The 27,994-nt window shown below is 39.3% G+C and overlaps 3 protein-coding genes across 22 annotated transcripts in view; 2 read left to right on the top strand and 1 right to left on the bottom strand.

Annotated features, from left to right (window-relative positions):
* The window catches only part of AP1AR (adaptor related protein complex 1 associated regulatory protein), a 43,050-nt gene extending 40,447 nt beyond the window's left edge, over window positions 1–2,603 (top strand). For all 3 annotated transcript variants that reach the window (XM_038581890.1, XM_038581889.1, XM_038581891.1), the window contains one exon: window positions 685–2,603. In XM_038581890.1, the coding sequence (XP_038437818.1) occupies window positions 685–950 (266 nt within the window). In that variant the 3' untranslated portion in view covers window positions 951–2,603. The remainder of the gene's footprint in view (window positions 1–684) is intronic.
* Window positions 2,604–4,618: 2,015 nt separating this feature from the next.
* TIFA (TRAF interacting protein with forkhead associated domain) lies at window positions 4,619–15,186 on the bottom strand. 3 transcript variants are annotated; one of them, XM_038581894.1, is made up of 4 exons: window positions 14,498–14,671; window positions 13,813–13,979; window positions 10,161–10,227; window positions 4,619–5,961 (listed from the first exon to the last, which is right to left on the bottom strand). In XM_038581894.1, the coding sequence occupies exon 4, from the start codon at window positions 5,938–5,940 to the stop codon at window positions 5,380–5,382; it is 561 nt and encodes a 186-aa protein (XP_038437822.1). In that variant the 5' UTR covers window positions 5,941–5,961; window positions 10,161–10,227; window positions 13,813–13,979; window positions 14,498–14,671; the 3' UTR covers window positions 4,619–5,379. The 3 variants fall into 3 exon arrangements, with proteins under 3 accessions (XP_038437822.1, XP_038437821.1, XP_038437820.1); XM_038581893.1 differs by lacking the exons at window positions 10,161–10,227; window positions 14,498–14,671 and adding an exon at window positions 15,065–15,186; XM_038581892.1 differs by lacking the exon at window positions 10,161–10,227 and having other exon boundaries at window positions 14,498–14,668.
* The window catches only part of ALPK1 (alpha kinase 1), a 136,298-nt gene continuing 122,184 nt past the window's right edge, over window positions 13,881–27,994 (top strand). For 3 of the 16 annotated variants that reach the window (XM_038581874.1, XM_038581879.1, XM_038581878.1), the window contains exons 1-2: window positions 19,998–20,242; window positions 24,832–24,965. The gene's annotated coding sequence lies outside the window, so the exon portion shown is untranslated. Of the gene's footprint in view, window positions 14,111–15,058; window positions 15,297–15,583; window positions 15,762–16,031; window positions 16,109–19,939; window positions 20,243–24,831; window positions 24,966–27,994 lie in introns of those variants that run through there. The other 13 variants (XM_038581883.1, XM_038581882.1, XM_038581876.1 and 10 more) reach the window with 12 other exon arrangements.

Below are 27,994 nucleotides of genomic sequence, written 5' to 3'. Positions count from 1 at the left end.
AAAATGTGAAGAATTGTAGCTAAAATGTGGATTTTTTCACAAGTTTTCATTTTTACTTTAAGAACTAGGTAATCCATGAAAATGAAGAACGAATTACAGAATGTAGGACTTTAAGAAAAATACTAAGCATTAAATAGTTCATAGAATTTTGAGATGGAATGAACTTTGACTAGTCCTCTAGTCAAGCCATTTCTTTTATCAATAAAGAAACAAAGATACAGGGCCTTGAATAACTTTACCAAAGCTTGCATTAACTTATTTACTTACTTAAGTCTTCTTCTCAGCTAAGCACTGTTTCCACAATCCTGTACTTAAGTTATTTCATATCTGGATCCCAATCAGCAGACTTTAATAAAATTTATTTATTGTAGCATCTTGTTCAGTTTGATCTTTTAGATCTTTTAATTCCTGATTCTGTCATCTACACTCTATGCTAATTAGATTTGTAGATAATATGACTTTTGAGGTTCTTATTCAGGTTGTTAACACAGTTACTAAACTAGAATAGGTAGAGGACAGAACCTACTAGAAACCTTCCCTTAACAAGGCCTCCATAGGACTGACTCTTCAAGTAAATTTGCAAATCAAGTCTGATTGTTAAATAAATATTATTAAACTGTAGAGTCTCTTAATGTAGCTTTTAAAATTTTCACTGAGATTCTAATAACTCTTTCCAAATAATAGGAATGAATCGCATGCTTCCAATGAGAGAACGTTCCAAAACAGAGGAAGACATTCTTCGAGCAGCACTTAAGTATAGCAGCAAGAAGACTGGAAGTAATCCTACATCAGCCTCTGATGATTCCAACGGGCTGGAATGGGAGAATGATTTTGTTAGTGCCGAAATGGATGATAATGGCAATTCGGAGTATTCTGGATTTGTAAATCCTGTATTAGAACTGTCTGATTCTGGCATAAAGCAATCTGATACAGATCAACAGAAACGATAGGGTAAAATCATATGACCCTGTTTATTAGTTGTGACCAAATGTTAAAAACCAACTAGAATGTATAAACGATTGTGCTGAGCCTTTTTGTAAGAGGGAGATAAGAAACCATGTTGTAAGTGCTTATTAGAAAGGAATAGAAATGATAGGCTATATCTGAGTTGCTTCAGAATTAAGTGCAATTTCATCATCTGCCTTCTGCTTTTCAAAAACAATTTAATGGTTCTGTCATGTCATCAATTAAATTAATTTCGACTCTTTGTAGCATTCCTGTTTACTATTTGTAGATTTTCACTTTTAAAAATAGTTTTATTAATTTTACTTTGAATGCTTTCTTAAGCCTATTTCAGTAGTTGACTGTGAAAATATTAAGGCATTTTATGTTTATTCTCAGCAGACGTGAAGGGAGCATGAAGACCATCTGCCAGATCAGATTTATAGTGGTGTTCCCTTTTCCACCTATTCCAGCATTATCAATTCCTATGACTTATTTAAATTTCATTATCTAATAGTAAGCACAATTGAGTAGATGACCCTAAAGAAATGCTGAAATATCCGTTTTTTTTCTATACCTACTGCATACCCTAATACAATAATGATGATTTAGTCTGAACAAAGGATGTATGTGAAAATAAGCTTTCAGAGTTCAGACGCTTGAAGCTAGTAATCAAAAGTAATATTTAAGAAAATATATATATTTAGGTTTTTCACTTCCTTTTACATGCTGCCACTATAAATGAATATTTACTTTAAGTTAATTGATATATTAAATTTCTAGGTGTTTTTTTAAATTCTATATTTCCGATGAATAGTCTTAGAAAGATTTTACACAGAACATTCTCTGTGCATGACTTATTAAGAAAGGAAACCTAAAAATGCAATACGGGTATTTCAAAATAAAATCCTTCCTGGTGTGAAAGGATTCATTGATTTTATTAAGCTTTCCTTTGCCTTGTAATACAAGGTGATTTAATGGGATGGAACTAAGTCTATCAATATATATAACTGTATTCATGATGTACAATGAACTCTTCTTTTCCCTAAAGTTTATGTATCACTTTGAAAGGCCAAGGCTATAAAGCACTCCCTAATTGCTTGTCTTAATTTTGCTGAGGATTGCATATGATCTTAGTAAGTAAACTGTTTTTCTGATTTTTCCTTGGTGTTTTTTTTTTTCTTTTTTTCTTGCAGCAATGACAGTGCATGTTCTCAAAAATATAGGAAGGTCCAGATATAAATAGTAACTTAAAGTTCCTGCTGTACTTAAAAAAAAAATCATGTGGCCCTTTCAATATTTGAACTGCTAGGCAATGACATCTATAGTTTCATCTTTTTTTTAATCTCCTAGAAATAAATAGGACACTTTAAATATGTAAATATATTAGGTAATGCTATTATTTATGACTGTCTTAACATGATTTAAGTTGTAGCTTTGTCACTGGAAATATTTTAAAGGTAATCTATATTCACATTGCCTGTGTTATGCTTTTTAAAGTTTGTATACATCAGATGTATATTTTTGGTTTGGCATAAGCTACTATTGTAATTTTTCTTGGCATTTTGTTCATAAAAAATTTTTTGAAGGAATGGTAACTTCTCAAGGATTGTGAATAAACACATTTTTACATTTAAAAATAATAAATTATTTGATTATTACTAGTTTTGTTCTATAAACATGTAATAATTCTGACTGATATAGGAGATAAAATTATTTTATTAAATCTGCTATGAAGACAAAAGGAGTGAATTAGGAAAGCAGGATAGAACTAAATTTGAAAATGTTTGTGCTTTAACTGCTAAGGAAAGATACTAATTTTCCTGTTTTATATATTTATAAAAAACATTGGATATAACATTTTTTATTCAGCAGATATTAGAGAATCTACTGTGTCTGATAGGGTTTTAGGGACATAGTAGTAAAAAGACATACAATGTACAACCTCTTTTGCCTACAGTCTAATAAGAGAGACAAGACAGCATAATAACAAATAAACATATAAATAAGAAAACCACAGAATACAACTAGGAAATATAAAAGATGATAAGAAGCAGGATAGCTGGGGACCAAATGCGTACTTTGGTAAGTCAAGAGAGTCTTCTCTGAGATAACGTTTGAGCTGAGACCTAACTGTTGAGCAGGAACCAGCCTTAACTTTAAAAGCTTGGTGAAGCATGTTTATAAAGCTCCTGAGGTATAGAGAATATTTACTATGTTCTGAGAATGAAAAGACCACTGAGACTGAAGCATCGTGAGGTAGAGTAATATGAAATTATTTTGGAAGGGTATTTAGGGGCCAGATCATGTAAGGTTTTGTAGACCATGGTTAAGAGCTAATTTTATTTGATGTGTAAAGCCACTGACTTTTTTTGTAAGCCAGGGTGTACAGTGATCAGATTTGCATTTTTAAAAAATTCCTCTACCTGCTCTGTAGAGAACGGTTATACAAGAGGACAAGAGTGTATGTATGATACTTACAATGGGACGTGGTGTGACTTGATAATGATGATAGGAATGCAGAGCTAATAAACCTCAGAGGTAGAATTAACAAAATTTTCTGATGGGTTAGATATGGAGGCAAAAGAAGGGGTGAAATCTAAGATAACTAGGGGTAATGCATCCAGCATGGTACCCTGGCGACCTTGCTCACTGCATACCTATATAGCAACTCTCAACCTGACAAAGCCCTGTGATCCTCCCTGGACCATGGCAAGATAGGCAGTCTTTGAGATGTGACAATGCCATTTATCATCAGCTCCTCTGTCTTGCAGAAGGCTGCCATGGGGCAATTTCTTATCCAACTCCCTGGTTCTAGAGAAGCAGGGATTTCCACCTCACTCCCATTCACTACAGATATAATCTAATAAAACTGCTTGGCTGGAGTTTAGAGTTGGCTCTTCAATAACAGAGCTACCTTCCATTTATGTGTCATTTGGCCTCCCTGGTCCAATGTCTTAGGGACATCTCTAGTGACCAGGGATGTGGGACACTGACTCCATGCTGATTTAGCTTTTGCTATCTGTGTAAGTAATAAATTAAGTCTATTCGAGCTCATTGGTCTCCTTGCTGGTTAAACCTACGGAAATGTGACAGCCAACCTAGCAGCTACAACTATGCTTGACAATAACTTAGTTTCTAACTTAATAAATATAGTGGGAAGAACAGATTTAGGAAGGTAAAGGAAATTAAGAGTTATGTTTTGGAAGTCAAATTTGAGGTTTATGTGAAATTTGAATGAAGACATCAAGACAGTGATAGGATATATGTCTGTAGTTCAGAAAAGGCAGAGATACAAGTTCAGAAGTCATTAATAGGTAAATGGTATTTTAAGTCATTATACTAGGTAAGATCACCCTGGGGAACAATATAGGCAGAGAAGCCCAACTAAGTGTTGATAGTTAGAGGTCAGGGGTAGAGAAACAACCAGAAGAAACAGATTCAGGAGGGATGCAGAAACCAAAGAATGTGCTATTACAGGAACTACTTGTGACCATGTGCCACCATATGGAGTGAGGAACATGGAAAATGAGCCAATATGCATTGAGGGGCAGAGCTGAAGGCATCTTAATCCCCAGCCACAGCCTCTGCCTGAGGTTTCTGGCACTCCTCCCTTAGAGTAAGCAGCCAAAGAATAGTTCTTTCCTTTCTTCAGAAAGAGTTTCAAAGAACATGGTTACAGAATTAAACTTTGACTTTATTATATGTAAGGGTGCTGTTAAAATTTCAAATTCATGGAATTTAAAAAATGTGTGGTACATAAAAATCAATTTAATATTTGGTGAGAAAACTGAAAAAGAATTCTAAACATAGCAATGGTTCATTAAAATGTCCAAAATATTGGTTTTAGATGCTGAATATACATGAGAACTGTATTTTTGGAAATAAACACTATTATTCTACAGAAAGGAAATCATAGCAAAGGTATTATTGTTCAAATAAAGCTTCCATATTAAAACCACAATGATTCATAGACATTGCTCCAAAACACATTACAGTAGTACTCCAGTACTGCAGGTACCAACAGGCTACACTGCCAGTAACAACCTGCCCATAGCCTTGACCTTGAAAACAAATGGCTGCTTGTGAAATAGTATGACCAAACCAAGAGATGGTTCCTTACAAAATAAAACATAGAACTAAAAGCAAGCATAAAAAGAAAATAATATAACCTTGAGAACACTATTCCTTCATTACCAAAGATACTTTTTGTACATTAGCCCTCACAGATATATACTCAAATACACTTAAACATTCTTCATACATCTAGGAATGCAACAGATGACTAAATCAATGACTAATACAATTTAAAGACTTCAAAATGATAAGAGATCCCAAATTTGACAACAGATGACAGTAATATACTAATAAACTATGAAGTCTCTATAAGACATTTACAGATTTCTTCATCCTTCATGATTCTCCTCTTAGCTGTGTTCACAATTCATTTTCATCCATTTCTGTAGGAGAAGTGTTTTGGGTGAAGCAGGATGAGTAACTGCCATACTCAGGAATGGGCTTCTGTATTGGCCAGTTGTTTTCTTGTAAGAGTGATCTTGGAGACAAAATAAATTGAGTTTCAAAAAATTCTAATGACTCTCCATCTTCCTTCTCTATCAGGAACTGATACTCACCAAATCTGACCATGCACTTGTAAGGCAGGTCTATTTTGTTTAGGTAACACAGCTCCTTGTTGTCCACAAGCAGGTTGGTCTTCTTACTCATATTTTTAATTTCAAAAGAGAGAACTGAACTATCAAACTTTTTAAACAGCTGCAGAGAAAACTGAACTCGTGAAACCTGTTTGTCCTGAAAGGTATAACGACAGATGTTGGAATTTCGGCCAAATTTCACTACTTCACTGGAGGGAAGTTTTTCTCGGTTATAAAACCTTATTGATTGGAAAATTCCATTTTGCAGCTGGCCAGGATGGTAAACAGTTATCTGGAGACAAGTTACTGTCTCTTCTGTGTCAGCATCTTCAAAATTGGACATCATGTGTTTCAGAATCTGATCTGCCTGCAATAATCAAAACAGCATGTTAGTTTACTCCCATACTTCAGGCATCAAAGTCTTTAATTCTAATTCTTTTATGAAAATCTTCTGATAGGTGATTTATTTAGACTTTAAGAAGACAATACACAGAATACTTTCAATTAAACAACACAAATGTGAAATTTTACACCAACTCCCATGAGATCTGGTGTATTAACTTTTTCTATCTCTATTTCTCACTTCTAGTTTGACAATAAGACCATACATAAAATCTGGACAATAATAAGGAATGCTTGTCAATAACAAAGTGATTTGGCAGGGGTATAAAGAAACGTCAGTTCCTTTCTCATTTAAATAGAGTGACTTGGCCCAGAGAAAACATGACAGTTACATTTTTTAAATCAGGAATAAATATCTTTGGTTTGAATGCCCTCAGAGGATATACACATAAAGAAAGCCTACAGTTTATTAACTAGATTATAATTAGATATATTCTGAATTTTAAATCCTGATTAAAGAAATTCAAAAATTATAAACAAATAATTGCAACATTTAAATATGCTTTACATCTTCACTTAGATTTCTAGTAGGTAAAGGATTAAATATAATAAATGCTTAGCTAAGATAGAGAAGCAAGCTAAGTGTCCATCAATAGATGAAAGGGTAAAGAAGACGTGGTGTACACACACACACACACACACACACAGGAATATTATGCAGCCATAAAAAAGGGATGAGATTGCACCATCTGCAACAACTAGGATGAACCTAGAAGGTATTATGCTAAATGAAATAAGTCAGACTGAGAAAGACAAATACCATGTGATGATACTCATATATAGAATCTAAAAACTAAATAAACAAATAAAAAGCAGAATATGACCTGCAAATACAGAGAATAAATTGATAGTTGCCAGAAGGGAGAGCAGTGGGTTGGACAAAATGAGTGAAGGGGAGTGGGAGATAAAGGCTTCCAGTTACAAAATGAGTAAGTCACAGGAATAAAAGGCACAGCATAGGGAATACAGTCAATAATACTGTAATAGCATGGTATTGTAATAGATGGTAGCTACACTTGTGATGAGCATAAGTATAGAAGAGTTGAATCACTATATTGTACACCTGAAACTAATGTAACATTAATGGAACATTGTACAACAACTACACTAAAAAAAAATAGTAACTGCTTTATTTTTTTTAAGATTTTATATATTCGGGATCCCTGGGTGGCACAGCGGTTTGGCGCCTGCCTTTGGCCCAGGGCGCGATCCTGGAGATCCGAGATCGAATCCCACATCGGGCTCCCGGTGCATGGAGCCTGCTTCTCCCTCTGCCTGTGTCTCTGCCTCTCTCTCTCTCTCTGTGACTATCATAAATAAATAAAAAATTAAAAAAAAAAACTTAAAAAAAAAAAAAGATTTTATATATTCATTCATGAGAGACACAGAGAGAGGCAGAGACATAGGCAGAGGGAGAAAGAAGCAAGCTCCCTGCAGGGAGCTGGGACTTGGGGCTTGATCCCAGGATTGAGGATCACGACCTGAGCCAAGGCAGATGCTCAACCACTGAGCCACCCAGATGCCCTAGTAATTGCTTTAAAAGTTTATTTTATAATTTTAAATTAGATATTACATAAGTTAGTTCTATAGTCTGCACTCCTACTGGAATTATTTACTTTTATCAATTGTTCCTAATGACTGGACAAACTTTCATTAACCACATTCTAACTGCTGTTAAGAGTTAACAGCATCCCTCTCGAGCTCTTGGCCCTGTGGTGCCTTCCACCTACACTTGCTTACATGTATCTTTAAAAATCAGTGGAGTAAAAAAAAAAAAAAAAAAAAAAAAAAAAAAAAAAAAAAATCAGTGGAGTAAAGTAGTATTACAGGATAATTAATTAACAAAATCTTTGAGAGATTATTCTGATACAGAACTGCCATTCAAAACTAATTTATTTCAAAAGAATTAAATGCACACAATTTAAAAATTGATACAGCAAAAAAAGGATTTTTAAAAAGAGTATCTTCTCAGGATGCCTGAGTGGCTCAGTCGGTTGGACTTCTGCCTTCAGCTCAGGTCATGATCTCTGGCTCCTGGGCTGGGCTTCCTTCCCTGCTCACTGGAGAGACTGATTCTCTCTCTCTCTCTCTCTCTCTCTCTCTCTCTCTCTCTCTCTCCCCCTTGGCCCCTCCCCAATGCTCATTCTCTCTCAAATAAATAAAATCTTAAAAAAAAAAAAAAGACTGCCTTCCCTCCGCCCCAATCCTTCTAGAGTCAACCACTGTAAAAGTTGCTTTTATTCTTAAACAAATTTTCTTTATACAAGCATAACTATGGGTGTGCTCATAGATGCAAACACCTGTTTCTACACATAGAGAAAATTTTTCTTACACAAATAGGAATACACTATATTCAGTTCTAGACCTTGCATTCTTAAATTAATAATACAAATAGGTGATTTGTTACCATATCCACACATACAGACATGCCTTATATTTAAACAGCTACACAGCAGTTGAGCATCTACCTTCAGCTCAGGACGTGATCCTGGAGTCCTGGGATCGAGTCCTGCATCAGGCTCCCTGCAAGGAGCCTGCTTCTCCCTCTGCCTGTGTCTCTGCCTCTCTCTGTGTGTCTCCCATGAATAAATAAATAAAATCTTAAAAAAATAAATAGCTACACAGAATTCCTTTAATCTAGCATGGTGATAAATTACACCAATAGAGTGATGCTGAGTATTCCCTGCATTCCTTAAAAACTGTTTAGGGTCTGGAAATCAATAATCTTAAGTGAAGTTGATTTGTGGTTTTGTCTGCCATCTATATTAGATGTTAGTATCAGAACTATTATGCCAGTTTAAAAAAAACAGAATGCTTTCCTTTTCTTTCTATGCTTGCTATTTACTTTTAGTATATGATCTTTTCTCCTGTTTTGCAAAATTATGGTGCTATTTTTCTTTTTAAAAATTCTTTAGTGAAATTCAATTTAGTTAACTTATACTGTATTATTTATTAGTTTTAGAGATAGAATTTAGTGATTCATCATTTGCATATAACACCCAGTGCTCATTTACATCAAGTGTCCTCCTTAATGTTCATCACCCAATTATTCCTTCCCCTACCTACCTCCGCTCCAGTAATCGTCACTTTGTTTCCTAGAGTTCAGCATTTCTCTCTTTTTATTTTAAAGATTTTAATTATTTATTTTTACAGAGAGAAAGTGTGTGCACAAGCGGGGGATGCGTAGAGAAAGAGACACTACAGGGCTCCCTGGAGGTTCCATCCCACAACCCTGGGATCATGACCTTAACCGAGTGAGCCACCCAGGTGCTGGAGTTCAGCATCTCTTATGCTTTGCCTATTTTCATCTTATTTTATTTTTCCTTCCCTTCCCCTATGTTCATCTGTTCTGTTCTTTTTTTTTTTTTTTAAGATTTTATTTATTTATTCATGAGAGTCACAGAGAGAGAGAGAGAGAGAGAGGCAGAGACACAGGCAGAGGGAGAAGCAGGCTCCATGCACCGGGAGCCCGACGTGGGACTCGATCCCAGGTCTCCAGGATCGCGCCCTGGGCCAAAGGCAGGCGCCAAACCGCTGCGCCACCCAGGGATCCCCATCTGTTCTGTTTCTTAAGTTCCACACGAGTGAATGCTAAAAATCAAACTCAATTTATTCAATTTTTCAACAAATGTTACAGCTAAGCAAAATTCCTTTTTTACTGATTTGGAAATATATCTTTAATTTTAAATTTACTTTTGTCATATACTCTTTTTTGGACATTATTACTTCATATCACATTACCCAAGCAGATAAGACATGCCCAACTAGAAGCAGAAAATGTGAGAGGAACCCTCAAAATCATGGGCCAACAATGGTAAAAATTACTATGAAACCAAGACAGAAAGAAAAATCACACAATAGGTAGAATTGTGATTTGAAGATACTTTTTAAAAAAGAATTTATTTATTTATTTATTTATTTATTTATTTATTTATTTATGAGCACAAGCAGGGGGTTGTGGCAGGCAGAGGGAGAGGGAAAAGCATGCTCCCCACTGAGAAGGGATCCCAATGTAGGGCTTGATCCCAGGACCCTGGGATCATGACCTGAGCAGAAGGCAGACGCTTAACTGACTGAGCCACACAGACACCCCTGAAAATAGTCTAATTATAATAATGAAGTCTCATTATTCAAGAAGCTGACAACATTAAAGAGAATACTTACAAAAAATCATCAGATGATACAATTAATGGCTGGCAAGAAAAGAATGAGCTGTTAACAAGTAAAGAACCTAAAAAGGAAAGGCAAGAATCTGTCAGTGATCTCAGGTTTATCTAGGAAATACTGCTATCGGTCTAGTTCATTCTTGGACTTTGGACAATGACAGTTCCAAAAGGACATCTGGATTAAAAACCGTGGTGTAGAGCAGCCCAGGTGGCTCAGTGGTTTGGCGCCGCCTTCAGCCCAGGGTGTGATCCTGGAGACCCAAGATTGAGTCCTGCGTTGGGCTCTCTGCATGGAGCCTGCTTCTCGCTCTGCCTGTGTCTCTGCCTCTTCTCTGTGTGTGTGTGTGTGTGTGTGTGTGTCTCATGAATAAATAAATTAAAATCTTTAAAAAAATATAAAAATAAAAACAATGGTGTATTCTGGACACAGTTTTTTGGTAACACCCAAATTTTGTTTTCTTACTTCATATAACTTCTTATATGAATTAGAATGAACTAGAATTCATTCTTTTTGAGCAAATCTACCACCAAGAAAAGTTTCTCTCATACAAGTTCTTATGCCGAGTTCTCAGGGTAGATATATTATTCACGTAAGGAAAAAAAAACTGGCATTCTGGTTTATCAAATCAGTGACTACAAATATCTTGGTGTGAATCAACTCTCAGGGTTTGATAAACTTTTGGGATCACAACTGTGGCCCTCCAAAAATACTGAGGTAGATGGTAAAACTGTCAAATATTTGCTGCCCTTCCCTACCAGGCCTACACCTACTGGTTCTGCTCCTTAAGAGAGATAATACAACCATGTCAATGAAACGTGAATAGAAGTGACACAGAAGCTTATTTCCAAGCAGAAGCTTTGAAAGCCACTGTGAGGTTCCACCAATCTTCTCTGCCTCTACCACATTGGCAGTCCCCCAAAGCAGCTCAGTCTCCATTCCAGAGGGAAGAGCCAAAGACAGAACCAAAAAGAACATGTAATATGAGCAAGAAATCAAATCTGCTCTTTTTAAGTCATTAGTTCCTGAAACCTAACGTAGCCTGGGCTGACATGCGTTCACCTAGCCAATGAAGGTATGAAATGATTGCAAATCCTGACAGTTAACAGGGTTACTACTTACTGTATGCCCTTCACATGCCAGGTACACATATTGTCTCATCTTCAAAATAACCCTATGAATCACCACTTCACAGATGTGGGAGCTAAGTTTTAGAGGGTTAACCTGGGCTACTTAGCCAGGTTACAAACCCAGTATCAAAGTCAAGATTCAAATAGAACAGAAAAACACCCTCTCTTACCCACAACAAATAAGGCTCCCTGTTACCAGTTACTCCACAAGCTCTAGCAGTTAATCTGTAGAGAGGAGGGCCATGCAAGCTTACTAAAACCAGCAAGACACCAACCTAGAATCTAGTGTTCGGGAGGGAAAGATGTTGTTACTGCTGCCTCATAAGAGAAAGAGGCTCTGTAGCAGCATGTTACTGTATTAGTTATCCCTCAGTCTTTACCTATGGATGTTAGCATGGACCCAGTATTCACCAGTAATTGTTTGCAGGTTGTTTGGGGAGCTCCAAAATTGAATAAATCATGGTCACGGTCTCTAAACTCAAGGAACTGAGAATTTGTTAATTTCCAGAGCTGCAAGTTCCCTTTACAAAGTGGCCTGAATCTCTGCCATTTCTGAGTGGTCAATAGAAAAACAGGAAAGACTGAAACGAACAACAACAAAAAACCTAAAATAGGGGATGCCTGGGTGGCTTAGCGGTTGAGCCCGTTGAGCCCGTCTCCCTTTGGCTCAGGTCGCGATCCTAGAGTACTGGGATTGAGTCCCACATCAGGCTCCCTGAATGGAGCCTGCTTCTCCCTCTCCCTATGTCTCTGCGCCTCTCTTTCTCTCTCTCTCTCTCATCAGTAAATAAAATCTTAAAAAAAAAAAAAAACCTAAAACTAAGATTGGTAGATCTTTTTTATAGAGCTTTTTAAAAAAGAAATCACTAGTGTACAAATGCTAAAAGGCAGCTTTTTGAAATCTGTTTGACATAAATTATCAAAGACAGAAGAACAATGAGGTTAAATACCAGTAACAGTGGTTACCTTGGGAGAGGGAAACGGGTCAGGGGTAGAAAGAAGACTGTTCATTGTATACCCTGTATCTGTGAAATTGTATACCATGTGTACTTAATATCTAACCAAACATAAAACAAATATTTTCTTTACAAAATTACAAACCATGTGATTCTTATGGAATTACATGGAGGTGCAGATTAGCTAAGTATTGAAATGGGAAACTGTGATATCTGACACCAAAAAATTGTAAAAAGGGTTCGCCTGGCTGGCTCAGTTAGTAGAGCATGCAACGCCTGATCTCAGAGTCCTGAGTTCTAGCTCCACGTTGGGTACAGAGTTTACTTAAAGAAAAAGTTGTAGGGATCCCTGGGTGGCGCAGCGGTTTGGCACCTGCCTTTGGCCCAGGGCGCGATCTTGGAGACCCGGGGATGGAATCCCATGTCGGGCTCCCGGTGCATGGAGCCTGCTTTTCCCTCTGCCTGTGTCTCTGCCTCTCTCTCTCTCTCTCCCTCTGTGACTATCATAAATAAATTAAAAAAAAAAAAAGAAAAAAGAAAAAGTGGTAAAACATTGCGATGATATCTGATACACAGTAGCATCTACATTCACAAATGAACTACAACAAATAGATAAATATATAGAAATAAAAATGAGCCCCGCTATCAAGAACTTTATCACAGAAAGCATAATACAGAAGGCGAGTGCTCCATCCTTGAGTGTCAGAAGAAGAGTAAACCTCTCCTTTGCTGGTTCCTCCTCTCGAAGGAAATAAAGGATATATACGTATAGAGGTGTTATGTGCAAAAACATGCTCTCTATGCCTGCTCACACTCCCACACCCCCCATGCTTGAAACTCTCCCTCCCCCTCCACCTCTCTATCTCTCTTACACACACACACACACACACACACACCACCCACCCCTCCCAAAGTTGGGCAAAGCCAGTAAAGAGATGATACCCTAACATTGCAAAAAAACTGTTTGAACCTCAACTGTCATGAACAAAAAGATATTTTTGCTCAAAGGAGGAACCAGGTGTCCAAGCAGTTTAACAGAAAGTCTGGTGCCCCTGGGTGGTCATGCATGCCAAGAGGACTCTCATGCTTTAAGTTTGTTTTTTAAGATAAGATCTACTGCAATATTGGAGTGTGTTCTGAGCAACGTGTTAAGGGAGGTATTCTAAAAGTTTTACTTTCATCCCTCCTCAGCTCCCACTATCAATAATCTCAAGAGAAAGTATGACTTTTGTCTTGTTGCAAGTAGCCTTTTTTCAAAGGCTCTCCCCACCACCAACACTCAACACTGAGCTCATAGGAGAGAAGAGAAACTCTGAAGCACAGCAAAAGACAGGGCACTCCTCCTGACCATCCTCCCTCCTGACCACCTTCCTCCTGACCAACCTCCCTCCTGACCAACTCCCCCACACTGGGGTCATCACCCCAGTGTGGATTCGAAGACATCTATGAACTCTACTACTGTTCAGCAGAATCAACTCTTAAATAATAGGTTTTGAAAAAAAAAAGAGGGGAAAAAAAGGTCGTGAAAACCAGAAAGAGCAAGGTAAAAACCTTGAGAGAGCTCACTTTTTCCCAAAGACAGTGTCTTCTTTGTCCCGCTCTGTCTGAGGAGCCTGTACGCAATCAGATTTGCAGAGTCCAGCTTCTTCGGTGGCTGGGGACATCCGCTATGAGGTACAGCGTGGGTTCTGGCTTCCGGAGGATTTGGGAAATTCCTCCTTTCAATCTGAAAGCTGGGAAGTCCCAGAAAACAGCCGATTACCCTATTTTTCTAAGGAACAGCTAAGGTAAGGAGGCCAGGGCCGGAAGACCCCGCAGCAGAGAGCTCCAGGGAGCCCGCGGCCCCGTAGCCAAGTCCCTGCAGGTGGGAAGGGGCCTGGGGGACGCCCGGGGGTTCACGCACCACTGCTGAGCTACACTTGATAAATGGAATTCTTTTTTGTTTTCTGATTGGGGGGGGGGGGACACCTTGCAAAGCACAGAAAAGCACAAAGAAAACACACCCCATCTTCTGGTATTTCCTTTCAGTATTCCCCCCATCGCATTTATAAATATTCCTAAATTTCGTAAAGCTGGGGCCGTGCTGTAATTGCTCAAGCGCGCCCGCGCGCTGGGCCGGCGGGAGCAGGGGCTGTGACTCTCTGTAGCGCACCCCGAAAGACCCCTACACAAAGGAAGCTTCCCTCTCGGGGCGATAAACAGGCCAGACACCCTCCGCACTTCACCCCCAGACCGCAGCCCGCCCGGATACCTCGGGGCCGGGGAGTCGGTGAACTGGCTTCCCCAGAGCGGCTTCGCTTTTCCAGGCCCCGCACGAGACTAAAGGGGCCTGCGCGGAGGCTGGAGTCCGCCGACCGTCGGAGCCCCCCGCGCGCCCCCCGCCGCAGCTCCAGGGGGCGCCAGAGGGCGCTGGGAGCCCAGGGGAGGGGGCGGGGCCGAAGCGGGGGCGCGGGGGCGCGGGGGCGCGGGGGCGCGGGGGCGCGGGGGCGCGGGGGCGCGGGGGCGCGGGGGCGCGGGGGTGCGGGGGCGGGGGCGGTGCGCGGAGGCGGCGGGGCCCGCACCGCTCCTCCCGCTCCCGGCGAAGTGCGCCCTGTAGACGCCCCGAAGCCTTTATAAAGGCCGGAGCGTGGCGCGGCGGTTCTCAGGCCCCGCCCCCGCGCGCCCCCGCGTGCCCCCGCGCGCCCCCGCGCGCCCCCTCCCCTCTCCGCCGGGTGTGCGAGGCTGCTGAGGCGGGGTGCGCGAGAGGCCCAGCCCCCTGGCCGTCTTTCTGAGGTTCCAGGCCAGGTTTGAAGCGCAGTAAAACTGGCGAGTACCTTACCTCCCCAAACAGGTGGCCCCTCAAAAGGATGGGGCTAGTGAGCTAGAGTTTGAAAAGGGAGCGGAGTCGCTTCAACGCCCTGCCCCCGCCCTGTGCCGCCCGACCTCGAGTGTGGGCCCGGGACGGGGTAGGGGTGGGCGGAGAGTCGAAGTGACTTCCTAGACAAGCGAGGTGCACGGCCTGTAGGATTTCATTTAATCCTCGCGGTCGGGAGAGTGGGTCCCCCTTACGGGTGAGTGACCTGCAGCCCTGAGGGTGGCTAAGTGTCCCGTGGAGCGAGCCAGGGCAGAGACCGGGTTTGGGGGTGCCGCAGAGCTCCTAGTCAGCACCCACCCTACACCAGAGCAGTCCAGGGCTTCCTCCTCCGCCCCGTCCACCTGGAGGGATCTCTCCCTCATCATCCAGAGTCTGGGGTTCCGCACGTATAGGCTGGTGCAAGGTGCATTGAGAAACGCTTAACCCGCCCAGGAGTCCTTTAGGGCCTCCAGTGAAAAAAGTAATAGTATTTTTCTGCCTCAGGGAGAAGGTTCGGAATAAACTACAGGTGGAGGAACTTAAAGACAATCAGTGTCTAGAGCGGGGTACGAGTAAGACTATATCGAGAGTGAAAGACTGAGGAGAGAGGACAAAGCTAGCAGTGACCAAGGTTAAACTGGCCCACTTACCTCGGAGCTTCGGAATCTACCCACCAATTCTGGTAGGTGTCAGATGGAAACTACTCATCTGTCTGGATTCTGACCCTGATTTGCAGGAGAGTTGCTCCTTTGCAGGTCAGTTTCACTGGCCGTAAAACGACATTGATACTTGCTACTTCCCCATCTGATAAAGAGATTCTTTGAGGGGGCTAAATTTTGACCTCTCAGAGTTGGTTAGGTATAATTAGGAACCATAAACCTGAGGAAGGAAGAGTATAACTACAGAGGAAGCAGATTCCTGTAAGGCTGCAATTTTGTTTGTTAATCATCAGCATTTATTATTTCTTCTCTGGAGTGGAGATAGCGAGAGTATCATCTTTCAGCTGAAGAACATTAGAGCATGTAGAAGGTAAGATACACAACTTAACTATACCAATAAACCTATACAATAAAATAACATTATCAGAATTGTAGTTTCTGATCTCCAACCTTTGATATTAAGATTTGAAAATGCTTTATAAGTGGCAAAGGACTAGTATAGTAGATGCTATTAATAGCACGAATAAAGAAAATGCAATAATTGCCAAAATTTATGATGCTGAATATTATTTCATTTTGCTGTTCCCTTACATTATTCCTAGGCTACCGATTTAGGAAGAGATTAAAAGGAACCTTCAGGGAAATGGATATCTCATAAGTCAGGCTGGAATTGTTTATCAAGTCAAAATAGAAGAAAATAATAGGCAGATATGTTGTTGATTCTGAAAAGAGTGATTTACTGTTTGAACTATCCGTGATGAATCATTTAATGTAAAAATAACATAAAATGCCCACAATCTAGTATATTTTTACATGGAAAGAATCTTAAAAATAGTTTTAGATACTTTTAGTAGCCCATAATTTAGCAGATATACCTGAAAACCTATTGCATTTCACTAAGATCGAAAAATAATTGTGGTAATACAGTCACACCTTAGAGAAGGAAAAAAAGAAGCATTGCTTGTTTTTGTTGCTTGCTGGTAATTGGGTTATATGAAACCCACCTTCTATTCAATACACTCTAACCCTCCTGGATGCGCTCTAACTCTCCACTGCCCAGCTCAGATACTCAGATTTGGGGTAACTCAACTCAAGAGTGCCTCACTCCACGGCTGAAGCTCTCTACCAACCTATGAAAATACTTCGAATTACTTGAAACAACTCACTTAACTTTTTCCATTATTCTCCAAAGGAGGGAGACATGTGGATACCCAAAGTGTTGAGATTGAGACAAAGGAAAGCTAGTGTGGACTTCTCTTCCTCCTCCCTATTCCTGGAGTCAAGTGACTATGATTAAAATAAACAACTTAGATTTATGCGGAAAGATCTGCGAGATGCACTACTAAAGAAAAAATCAAAGTGCTGAACAAAGATGCTGCTCATTTGTGAGGAAAAAAAAAAAAAACAACCTGTCTGTAAATGAGTGAACTATCTGCAAAGAAAGCTCAAAACAGAATGATTAATCTGAGAAAAAGAATTTGGAGGGAGAAGGCCTCCAAATATGTGGGGAGGTATTTTTCACTGTGTGCTTTTTCATACTATTTTGTCTCATTTGCATGCATCATGGTTACACACACACAAAAAAAAACCCAGCTTTTAAAAGAAGAGCCAGGTAAGAGAAGCCTCCCAAGAGATAGGTTTCAACGTTCTAATGCCTCAATATTTCTCAAAAGGTGGAAGGCTGCAGTAGAACTCAGGTTCCCAAGAGTGTGGTCAGAAGGTAAGGTTGAAATTAGAGCCTGTGCTCCCTGAATGGAGCCTGTTTCTCCCTCTGCCCCTCTCCCTCTGTGTCTTTCATGAATGAATGAATGAATGAATAAATAAATAAATAAATAAATAAATAAATAAATAAATAATCTTTAAAAGAAAAAAAAAAAAAAAGAAAGAAATTAGAGCCTGTGAAGGCAGGGCACCGGATGGTGGAGGAGGAAGAGTCAGCCTGTTCGGGGCCATCTGTTCTGTGCCTTCCTGGAGGCAGTTGTAGGAAAGTTCCGGTGGTAAGCAGGGTTCTAAGATAGCCCCTAAGATACCAACCCACTGGTAAAAGCAATTTATATAACCTCCTCCCCTTGAGTGTGGGCAGACCCTGTGAATATGATGGGATACCACTCCTATGAGTGGGTTTGTAATCATTTGTTTTTGAGAGATAATTCAAAGGGAAATTATCTAGCTGGGCTGGCCCTAATCGCATGAATCCTTAAAACGGACTGAGCCCTTCAGAAAGGGAGAGACACACGCCCAGATTGACCAGGAACTGCCTATGGAAACCACATGGCAAGGAACAACAACTAAAATTCTGCCAACAATCTGAATGAGGCTTGAAGGAGACCCCAACCCTCAGATTAGAACTCTAGCATGCTCTACTATAATGGGCCCAGACTTCTGACCAACAGAAACATAGAAATAATAAATGGGTGCTGGGTTTTTTTGTTTTTGTTTTTGTGTATCATAGAGCCTTTATTATTTTTTCCTCTAAATTTTTAAATATTATATAACATCCATGTTTGAGTTATGATACAATTTACAGATATTTAAAATACATCTTCATGGGACACCTGGGTGGCTCAGTTGGTTGAGCACCCATTTTTTATTTTGGCTCAGGCCTCGGTCTCAAGGTCATGAGATTGAGCAGTGGGTCAGGCTCAGCGCTAAACAGGGAATTTGCTTGTCCCTCTCCTTCCCCCTGCTGGTGCACACGTGTGCTGTCTCTAAAAAAATAAATAGAATCTTTTTAAAAAATAAATAAAATGCATCTTCATTTAGAAATATTTTACATTTTGTCTATAGAACAGATAATTGAATGAGTGCTGCTTTATGCTGCTAAATTTGTGGTAATTTTTTATGCAACAATAGAACACTAGTATAGTTTATTTTGTTAGATCTCAGTGGTGGGATCCCTGGGTGGCTCAGTGGTTTAGCGCCTGCCTTTGGCCCAGGGTGTGATCCTGGAGACCCAGGATCGAGTCCCACGTTGGGCTCCCTGCATGGAGCCTGCTCCTCCCTCTGCCTGTGTCTCTGCCTCTCTCTCTGTGTGTGTGTCTCTCATGAATAAATAAATAAAAAATCTTAAAAAAAAAAAAAAAAAAGAAATCAGTGGATTATAAGAGTTCCCAGTAGATCCTGGTACTAATAACCCATTATGAGATCTCGTGGCTTTGTAAACAGGAAAAGGGCCAGTTTGGGAGGGTTACATTATTTCTGTCAGATATCCTTTAAACCAAGTAACTTAATCTTTCTTGTTCAATCTAAATTTTGTCATATAGTACTCCTTACTGGTGTAATTTTTAGTAAAAAAGTAAAAATCCAAACCCCCCCCCCCTCCTTTAGTATTACTGAAGTACTTACTAATACTTAATAATACTTAATATTTACAATGCATTTGTTAGTGCTTCTTGATTAATTTTTAAGATTTAAGGAATCGCTAGCATCCTAACAAATAACATTTTATACTACTAACGAGGGATCAGAAGCTATACATTATTTAATTTATAATTCAGTGATTTTATTTTCTCAAAAAAAATGTTGCCTTGGAGAAATGCCATACTTGGAATAAGTTCTCCATCTATCCTTTATTTCTAGTTTTCTTTTGATGTTTACCATAATTGCGCTTCCAACTAAGTACAGAATTCTGGGAAGAAAGTTCCAGAATGACATTCTGGCCATGTCCCCATAGAAATGTCTCTATTACTTGCTGTTTGTGGCCTTCAAGTTTATTATATAATAAATTATATAATGTAATTAAAGGGTAAAGTTAGTTTTGAGATCATCTTGCTTCAACCCTGAAATAACTTCAGAAGTGTAACCGCCTCTGAAAGTAGGCTCCATGTGCATATTTTATTTAACCTAGGCTTGGATGGAAAGGTTCTCTTTCTACTCTACTTATTTCTTACTTTTTTGTATTTAAAAATATTCCACCTGCCTTCTGCCACCACTTCACTGATTTTGTTCCTGTTAAAGCTATCTTTGACTTACTATACTAGCCAAGCCAGTGGACACTTTTCTGTCCTGACCCTTTTTCACTTCTCTGTTCCATTTAGTGCTGTTGACCACTCCCACTTTGAAATGGAGCCCTAACATGAGTTTGTCTGTTGATAATAGATCAAAAACAATGCCATGTTCATTGCTTCTTACTGCCATTCTCTTTCCTTGGCCCTCAGAGGACTGTCTCTCCATTCTGACTTAATTCAAATAAGGAGTTTCCTTGGACTTTGTTTAAAAGAAGAATCTTCTCCGTAGTAATACAACTCCCAGAATACATCTCACCAAAGCCATCCCTAAAGGGGTGTGTCCTATGGTGCAAAACTGCTGAAAGTCCCAGAGTCGAATTACACAATCGGATTCTGAGACAATGACAGACTGTTTTCTTTCAAATTTCTACTTCCTGAAACCGAGGCTGTTTATGAGAAACAGTGTATTTCAGGGAGATTGTGCTAAAATTAACCGTTTTCAGAGTTAGATTTGCTGGCAGTATAAGTGCTTACTTATCCTTTTCTTCGAGACAAAGGTGAGTATCAGCCTTTAAATGACAAACCACAGATGTGGGTACAAAAGATGGTATAATGTATAGACAGTATTTTTTTGAACTGTGACCTTGTTTCTAATTCCTGATCTTGTTTACATTTAAATAACTTTAGAGCTCTAAGAATACTTGCACTTCTAAAAATGCCACAGAAAGGGGGTGAGGGTTGGGAAGAGGAAGGACCAGTAAATGTAGATTTCTAGAGAAAGGAGAAAAAGACCTGTTTTTTTTTTAGAAGATGTGAGGATTTTTAAAGAAAGTTTTAATAACAAAGTCCTATGTCAAGGAGCTTGCTACTGGACACCTGAGTTTGTCACTGAATGAAGATGTTTGATTAAACCATTAAAAGAGGTAGGCTCACTTATGTGAAAAAGTAACCTGGGACTTTTGCCTCAAGTACATATGTAATCATAAGAGAAGCCTTCACTTGTATGATGACCTCAATGATTTTTCCAGGAAACAGATAAGAGTGGAGAATTACTGTTTTCATATGGGAAGAACTGATAGGAATTCTGGGCATGATGAAGCATTATGTACACAGAAAGGATCTAGAAAAATTAAATTCTTTCACGCTTTATGCAAAAGAGTCCCTTCATTAACACATTTTTTTATTTGAAATCAGGGCTCTAAATCACTTTGGAAAGCCACAAATTATGACCTTTAAGATAGTTTGGGACTTGCAGGTGGGTGAGAGTGCAGAGGCAGTAGTGTCAGGAAGGAGGGAATTTATGTCACAACATAATGGCACCTCTAGAATATTTATTTCTATCTCCCTCTGTCTTTTCTTTCTACTTAGTGCAGCTACTGTTCTTATGAGAAGCAATATCTGCTTTTGGTTAGCTGATACCTCATTGTTAAAAACATTTTAAATTCCTTAACACATAATCACTGTTGCTGTTCGAGTCTCTGCTGTTGTCTCTATGTGATGCTTCAGCATAGTCTCCACCCTCTTTAGTTTTTCCTCTTTCCTTCTTGGCCTCAAATACAATTGAGTAATTGTACCATAGAAGCTGTGCACCTCTTTCTAGATGGGGTGTCATCAGATTACATGTCTGTATGGTGAGCACGATTTTGGGTCGGGGTGGATATAGATCAACTTACCACCTGAGAGACACACCAACCAGACCTCAACAAATGCCAAGTCAAGCCGTTATATCCACTGATCAAAATAATTTCCACTTCTCTCTTTCCACCTCCTCCTTCCAAACTCTGTCAACCTGCAGCCTCAAGAGAAACAAAACATTTAAAATTATTCTAGCAATAATTTACTCGCCATCTCAAATATCTTTTGAATCCAAGATGAATGAATTCCCCAAGTTCTCTCCCAACAAGACACCAGAATTTTATAGTATCCTTCACTAGCATGAAGGATGGCTAGTCATGTCAGGGTGGCTGGTATTGGGAACAACAAAGAATTTTACAAAGAGTGGGGCAACAAGCAAGGGAGAGTTTATTCACTCTCCAAGGGAGGATAAAGGCCAGACATCAAGAGAGATGTTAGCCTGAGTTTCTTTTAGGCTGGACCTTTTAAGGGTTTTTTTTTTTTTTTAAGATTTTATTTATTGATTCATGAGAGACACAGAGAGGCAGAGACACAGGCAGAGGGAGAAGCAGGCTCCATGCAGACGTGGGACTCGATCCCAGGTCTCCAGGATCTTGCCCTGGACCGAAGGTGGCGCTAAACTGAGCCACCCGGGGTTCCCCTTTTAAGGGGTTTTGAAGGATTGTGAGAGGGTTGAAAATGTGCCTCTGAGGAGGAGGGCGGGGAGTTGGAGGAAGGGGGCCAACTGTTGGCCAGGTAGAGCAGGAAGTGACAGGTTTCTTGAGGAGCTCTGTCCAGGGCTTGTCCAGAATGTGTGTTGTGGTCAAGCTAGAGAAGAATATGTTTTGTAGATGGGGTCTATTTTCTGAGAAAAAAAAGAGTACCATGACCTAGAAAACAAAGAGTTATGGCCAGGTATAAACACCTGTGAGTTTTGTCTATAGAATTGGCTGGGGAGGGGGCTTTGATTAGATTCCTTTCAAGTAAGGGGCCAATAATTGCTTAAACTTTAAATATATGTGTATTTTAAAGCCATATGTAAATCATGATGGATGTTATAAAATCTCACATAGAATAATACTGTGTAATGAACACACTCGACATATTAAGCATAATAATCTCCACTTAAGTCCTATGTGATCTAAGTTTGGGTTTAGAACCTGGAATTTTCTTTAAGAATAAATGTATTTACTTCAAAATATTTCAGAAACTCCATGGTTCCTTCCATTCCAAAATAATTTCACTAACCCCTTTACCCCAAACACAGTACATATACTGCTTTTTCATCTCTTTCAGATGGATGGCTTTTTAGCATAAAATGTTTATTGAAAATGTTTTCCTGAAATGTTAAGTACCCGTGTTTTGAAGAATTTTAATAGGGATGTACATTCAAACTTTTGTTGTAAACTCATTCCATATTTTTGTTATTGTATCTATTGCTTCTCTATATGGGGGAATCTTTGTTTCTTGTTGACAGTGACATTGATTCTTGCAGGATGTTGAGATTTCCTGTGTTCATAGAATTCTGTCAGACAAATTTAAAAGTAAGAGTATTAAAAAAAATAATAAAAAAATAAAAGTAAGAGTATTATCTGGTGCTATTACCCTTCTATGTCTAAAGAACAAAGCTGATTATAGCTTTAATATCAGTTATATATTAATACAGTTTTTCAAAGTATAGTGTACAAACTATTGATTTTAGGTGGCACATGTCCAAACTTTGAAAATTTGAATTACATCCTTAATTTAATGTGAATTAAAAATATAATTAATCAGGGGAGCCTGGATGGCTTAGTTGGTTAAGCAAACTCTTGATTTCAGCTCAGGTCATGATCTCAGGGTCCTGGGATCAAGCCCCATGTCAATCTCTGAGCTCAGGGTGGAGTCTGCTTGAGATTCTCTCTCTCTCTCCCTCTCTCCCTCTCCCTCTCCCTCTCTCCCTCTCCCTCTCTCCCTCTGCGGCCCCACCACTCCTGGCCGCTTATACATACGCTTGCTTTCTAAATAGGTAAATAAATAAGTAAAATCTTTCTAAAAACCATATAATTAACTCATAACATTTATGATTTCATGGATATTATTGCTCAGGAGGATGTTAGGTAAAAAGAAAGTGAGGTGTTTACTACTGATTTCAAGAAAATGAGTAAATTGTGCTTGCTTCAGCAGCACGTACACTAAAAAAAAAAGAAAATGAGTAAATAAATACTCTCATAGATAATATGCAGATATAGTAAAAGTTGTGAAGGTGGCATGTAAATAGCTGAAGTTTTGGAAATATCGAACTGATGTATTTGATAAGTGGATATTTTCTGAACCAGTGCAGAAATTTGAACCTCACTGGTCCTTAGTTATAAAGCTCAATTAATAATATGATCTGGGGCAGCCCAGGTGGCTCAGCAGTTTAGCGCCGCCTTCGGCCTAGGGTGTGATCCTGGAGACCCAGGATCGAGTCCCATGTCGGGCTCCCTGCATGGAGCCTGCTTCTCCCTCTGCCTTGGTCTGTTCCTCTCTCTCTCTCTCTCTCTCTCTCCCCCATGAATAAATAAATAAAATCTTTAAAAATAATAATATGATCTGTTAAATTTCTTAATTATAGCTATACAAAATAGTTGGTTAAAAATGCTTCATCATTTTAGCATATCTGCAGTCCTCATGAATTGTCAAAAAATTGAAGGGAGTTAGAAAGTAGCCAACCTGGTTGAGCAAGCCACTGAGATGCACTGGCAGATGCTCAACCATTGAGCCACCCAGGTGCCCCTGTTATTTAACATAGTACTTTGGCTTGCGTTGTGATCCCAGGGTCCTGGGATTGAGTCCCGCATCAGGCTTCCCACAGGAAGCCTGCTTCTCCTTCTGCCTATGTGTCTACCTCTCTCTGTGTGTCTCTCATGAATAAATGAATAAAATATTAAAAAAAAAAAGAATCATGGAGAGAATAGAGGCACCTGGGTGGCTCAGTCAGTTGGGTGACCAACCTGATTTTGGCTCAGGTCATGATCTCAGGGTCACAGGATCCGCCCATTATGGTCTCTGCACTCAGTGTGGAACCTGCTTGGGATTCTCTGCCTCTGCCCCTTCCCTGGCTTGCTCTCTCTCTCTAAAATAAACAAATAAATCTAAAAAAAAAAAAAAAAGAGGAATCATAAAGATGATGAATCATCCCAGAGTAAGCACTATAGAGTTCTACTCAACCTGCTTCACCCAGACACTGATATCTTTGAAAGGCAGGGAGGGGTGGTATGAGGAAAGGGTGAAGAAGAGAGTGGGACCATAAACATCATCTAGGTCAAGGGTCATTAATGTATCATGAAGTGTGTCAATGGCCGTTTAAAAATGACCATACTGGCAATTTCTTTTGAGGAATCCATTCTTGGAAGGATATAATTCTTATTATAGAGAAAATTCACAAAGGTGTTTATCATAAAGGTATTTATGATAAGAATTGTAAGCATTCTAACAAAAGGGAAAGGTTAAGCAAATTATAGTATAGTACTCCCTCCCTTAACCGTGGTTTTGCTTTCCGTGGTTTCAGTTATCTGCCATCAACCATCACCAGAAGCAGATGATCTTCCTTCTGACACTTCGTCATATGCCTGCATCATTCACCTCTCTTACTCTCCTCACATAGGCTTTTTACTGGCTCATATCACCACAAGAAGAAGAACGGTGAGTATGGTACAGGCATATCTCATTTTATTGTCATCACTTTATTGCACTTTACAGATACTGATGTTTTTGCTATCTGAAGGTTTAAGGCACCCTGAGTCAAGCAAGTCTTTTGGCACAGTTTTTCCAATAGCATTTGCTCACTTTGTGTCTCTGTGTCACATTTTGGTAATTCTCTCAATGTTTCAAACTTTGTCATTATCATTGTGTTTGTTATGGTGATCTGTGATGAGTGATTACAACTTACTGAAAGCTCAGATGATGATTAGCATTTTCCAGTAATAAAGTATTTTTTTCAGCAAGGTATGTACATTTTTTTAGGCATAATGCTATTGCACACTTAATAGACTATAGTGTAAAAATAACTTTTATATGCACTGGGAAACCAAAAAGTTTATTTGACTCGTTTTATTGCAATATTTGCTTTAATATGGTAGTCTAAAACTGGACCCAAAATATCTTCAAGTTATACCTGTACACTAAGATATTTTGAGAGAGACCACATTCACATGTTTTATTAACAGTATGTTGTTGTAACTGTTTTATTTTATTGTTGTTGTTAATCTCTTCCTGTGCTTAATTTATAAATTAAACTTTATGTATGTATGTATAGGAAAAAATATGGTATATATAGGTTTCAATATGGCTTCAGGCATCCGTGGTCTTGAATGTATCCCCTAAGGATGGGGGGGGGGAACTACTGTATATCTGTAAGACAAGATGAATAATAATACCAGCGTAGAAAATGCTAAGTGAGGGGAATCTAGATGACTCAGTCAATTAAGCATCTGCTTTCAGCTCAGGTCATGATCTGAGGGTGCTGGGATCAAGCCCTGCATTAGGCTCCCTGCTCTGGAGACCTACTTCTCCCTCTTCTCCCTGCTTGTGTTCTCTCTTGCTATCTTTGTTTGTCTCTCTCAAATAAATAAATAAAATATTTTTAAAATTCTGAGTCAAAAACAGATTCAGGGTCAATGAACTATTATACTTACAATTATGTAATACATATAAAATATAGATATAGATAGATATAAATTCACAAATATTCTAAAAGTGGTTATTGTCTTACAGTGACTAATTTTTCATTTTCTTTTTTCTATGTCTGTATATGTATTTTTACCCTAACTTTTTATAACATACTTATATATTACTTTTTGACAAAACTAATAGAATGTGTTAAATAAAACTATGCTGCTATACAGTAACTACAACTGTGCAGTCTTTGGAAGATAAATCTTACCTTTATTTACTTGGCATACAAATAACTAGCTATTTGAAAAAGAGGATTGAGTCTCAGTGCTAGAGTGAATGAACATAGGAGAGTCAGAAAACATAGAAAAACCAATTGAAATACTATCAGTTGATTTTTCTTGCATAAATCGCTTCTGTCTAAGCCATAGTTTTTACTGCAGTCAACGTATACTTCTATTTTGAAGAAAGGAAGAAAGAAGGGAAAGAGGAATGGGAACTTTACTTGATATGTATGCTAATAATTTCCTAATTTGTTTCTCATTCTCTTGAATTCCCATAACCTGGATTCATACATTTATACATATACGTGTTGTATTTACATTCATTTTTGCCGTATCTTTGCACATATTATTGTACCTCAAAGTATATCATGTCATTGGCTTGGCCAGAAAATATGGCTTAGAATCTTAACCCTAGCGCATCTAGTTACTGTGGTACATTCTCCACTAGTGCATTATAAGCACTAGAAAATATGCAAAGTCTTCAATAAAAGTCTTGTCTGTTCATAGTTTTTTTTCTTTTCTATAAAAAAATTCTTAGAGGGAATTCCTGGGTGGCTCAGCAGTTTAGCGCTGCCTTCAGCCCAGAGCATGATCCTGGAGACCCGGGATCGAGACCCGCATGGGGCTCCCTGCACAGAGCCTGCTTCTCCCTCTGCCTGTGTCTCTGCCTCTCTCTCTCTCTCTCTCTCTCTCTCTCTCTCTATGTGTGTGTGTGTATCTTTCATGAATAAATAAATAAAATCTTTTAAAAAAATGCTTAGAGCCTCATCATATGTCCTTTTATTTGACCATTTGTTTGAAATGACTTAATCTCTGGTTAAAGCTTGGCTGCTATCAGTCATCATTTTCCAAGATAACTATATTCCTACCCAGAAATTTGCTTCCCTAAATCATGTACCGAGTTAGTGCGAGGGATAATAAAATGTGAGTGAATAGCACCTCTTCTGAGATATTCATCAGGTCTGATTCACATCTCCAAAAGTTGCAGATTATTTAATAAGAAACATCTGAAGCCTTTTGGGCCCAGATTCCCTGCCACTCCTCCTCCCCTATTCCCCAGTGGGCAAGAGAGACTGGGAGGACACCAGGAATTAGTGGAGCTTCTTTTTTTTTTTAAGGTTTTATTTATTTATTAATGACAGAGTGAAAGAGAGACAGAGGGAGAAGCAGGTTCCACGCAAGGAGCCCGATGTGGGACTTCCTTCAGCTCAGGGCGTGGTCCCCACTCCGGGATCACACCCTGAGCCAAAGGCAAACACTCAAGCTCAACCACTGAGCCACCCAGGTGTCCCTAGGTGGAGCTTCTAAAGGCCCAGCTTGTCAGCAGCTGAGAAGCAGACAGAAACACCCCTCCCCAATTAATTCCAGGCTGCAGGCTCCAGCCTTTTAAGGTAGATGTAGCAAAGCACGTCATCTTTGTAGCTCTCCTTAGGAATTTCTTGAGACATATTCTTTAAATATGTTTTCACTCAATAAAATGACCTCTCATTACTTAATCCAAATCCAGAGGTCACTTTTTAGACTTCATCTTTCTCTCTTTTTACAATTTTGACACTGTTGACTTCTGCAAATTTTCTTTTTTGGTTTCCATATCCCCTTGCATTTCTGACTTTTCTCCTACTTCTCTGGCTACAGTTCCCTTTTATATTTTCTTTCTCTGCCCACTTCATTTACTACATTCTGCTCTCTGCTTCCTCTTTCTCTTGCTGCATATTCACATTGGATGAGTGCCCGTTGCTGCACTTATACCAGGTTACACTAAGGCCCCTGTGTTTC

Source organism: Canis lupus, chromosome 32 (genome assembly GCF_011100685.1).
Source record: "Canis lupus familiaris isolate Mischka breed German Shepherd chromosome 32, alternate assembly UU_Cfam_GSD_1.0, whole genome shotgun sequence".
Taxonomy (NCBI): Eukaryota; Metazoa; Chordata; class Mammalia; order Carnivora; family Canidae; genus Canis; species Canis lupus.
This window is presented reverse-complemented; position numbering and strand designations above follow the sequence as displayed.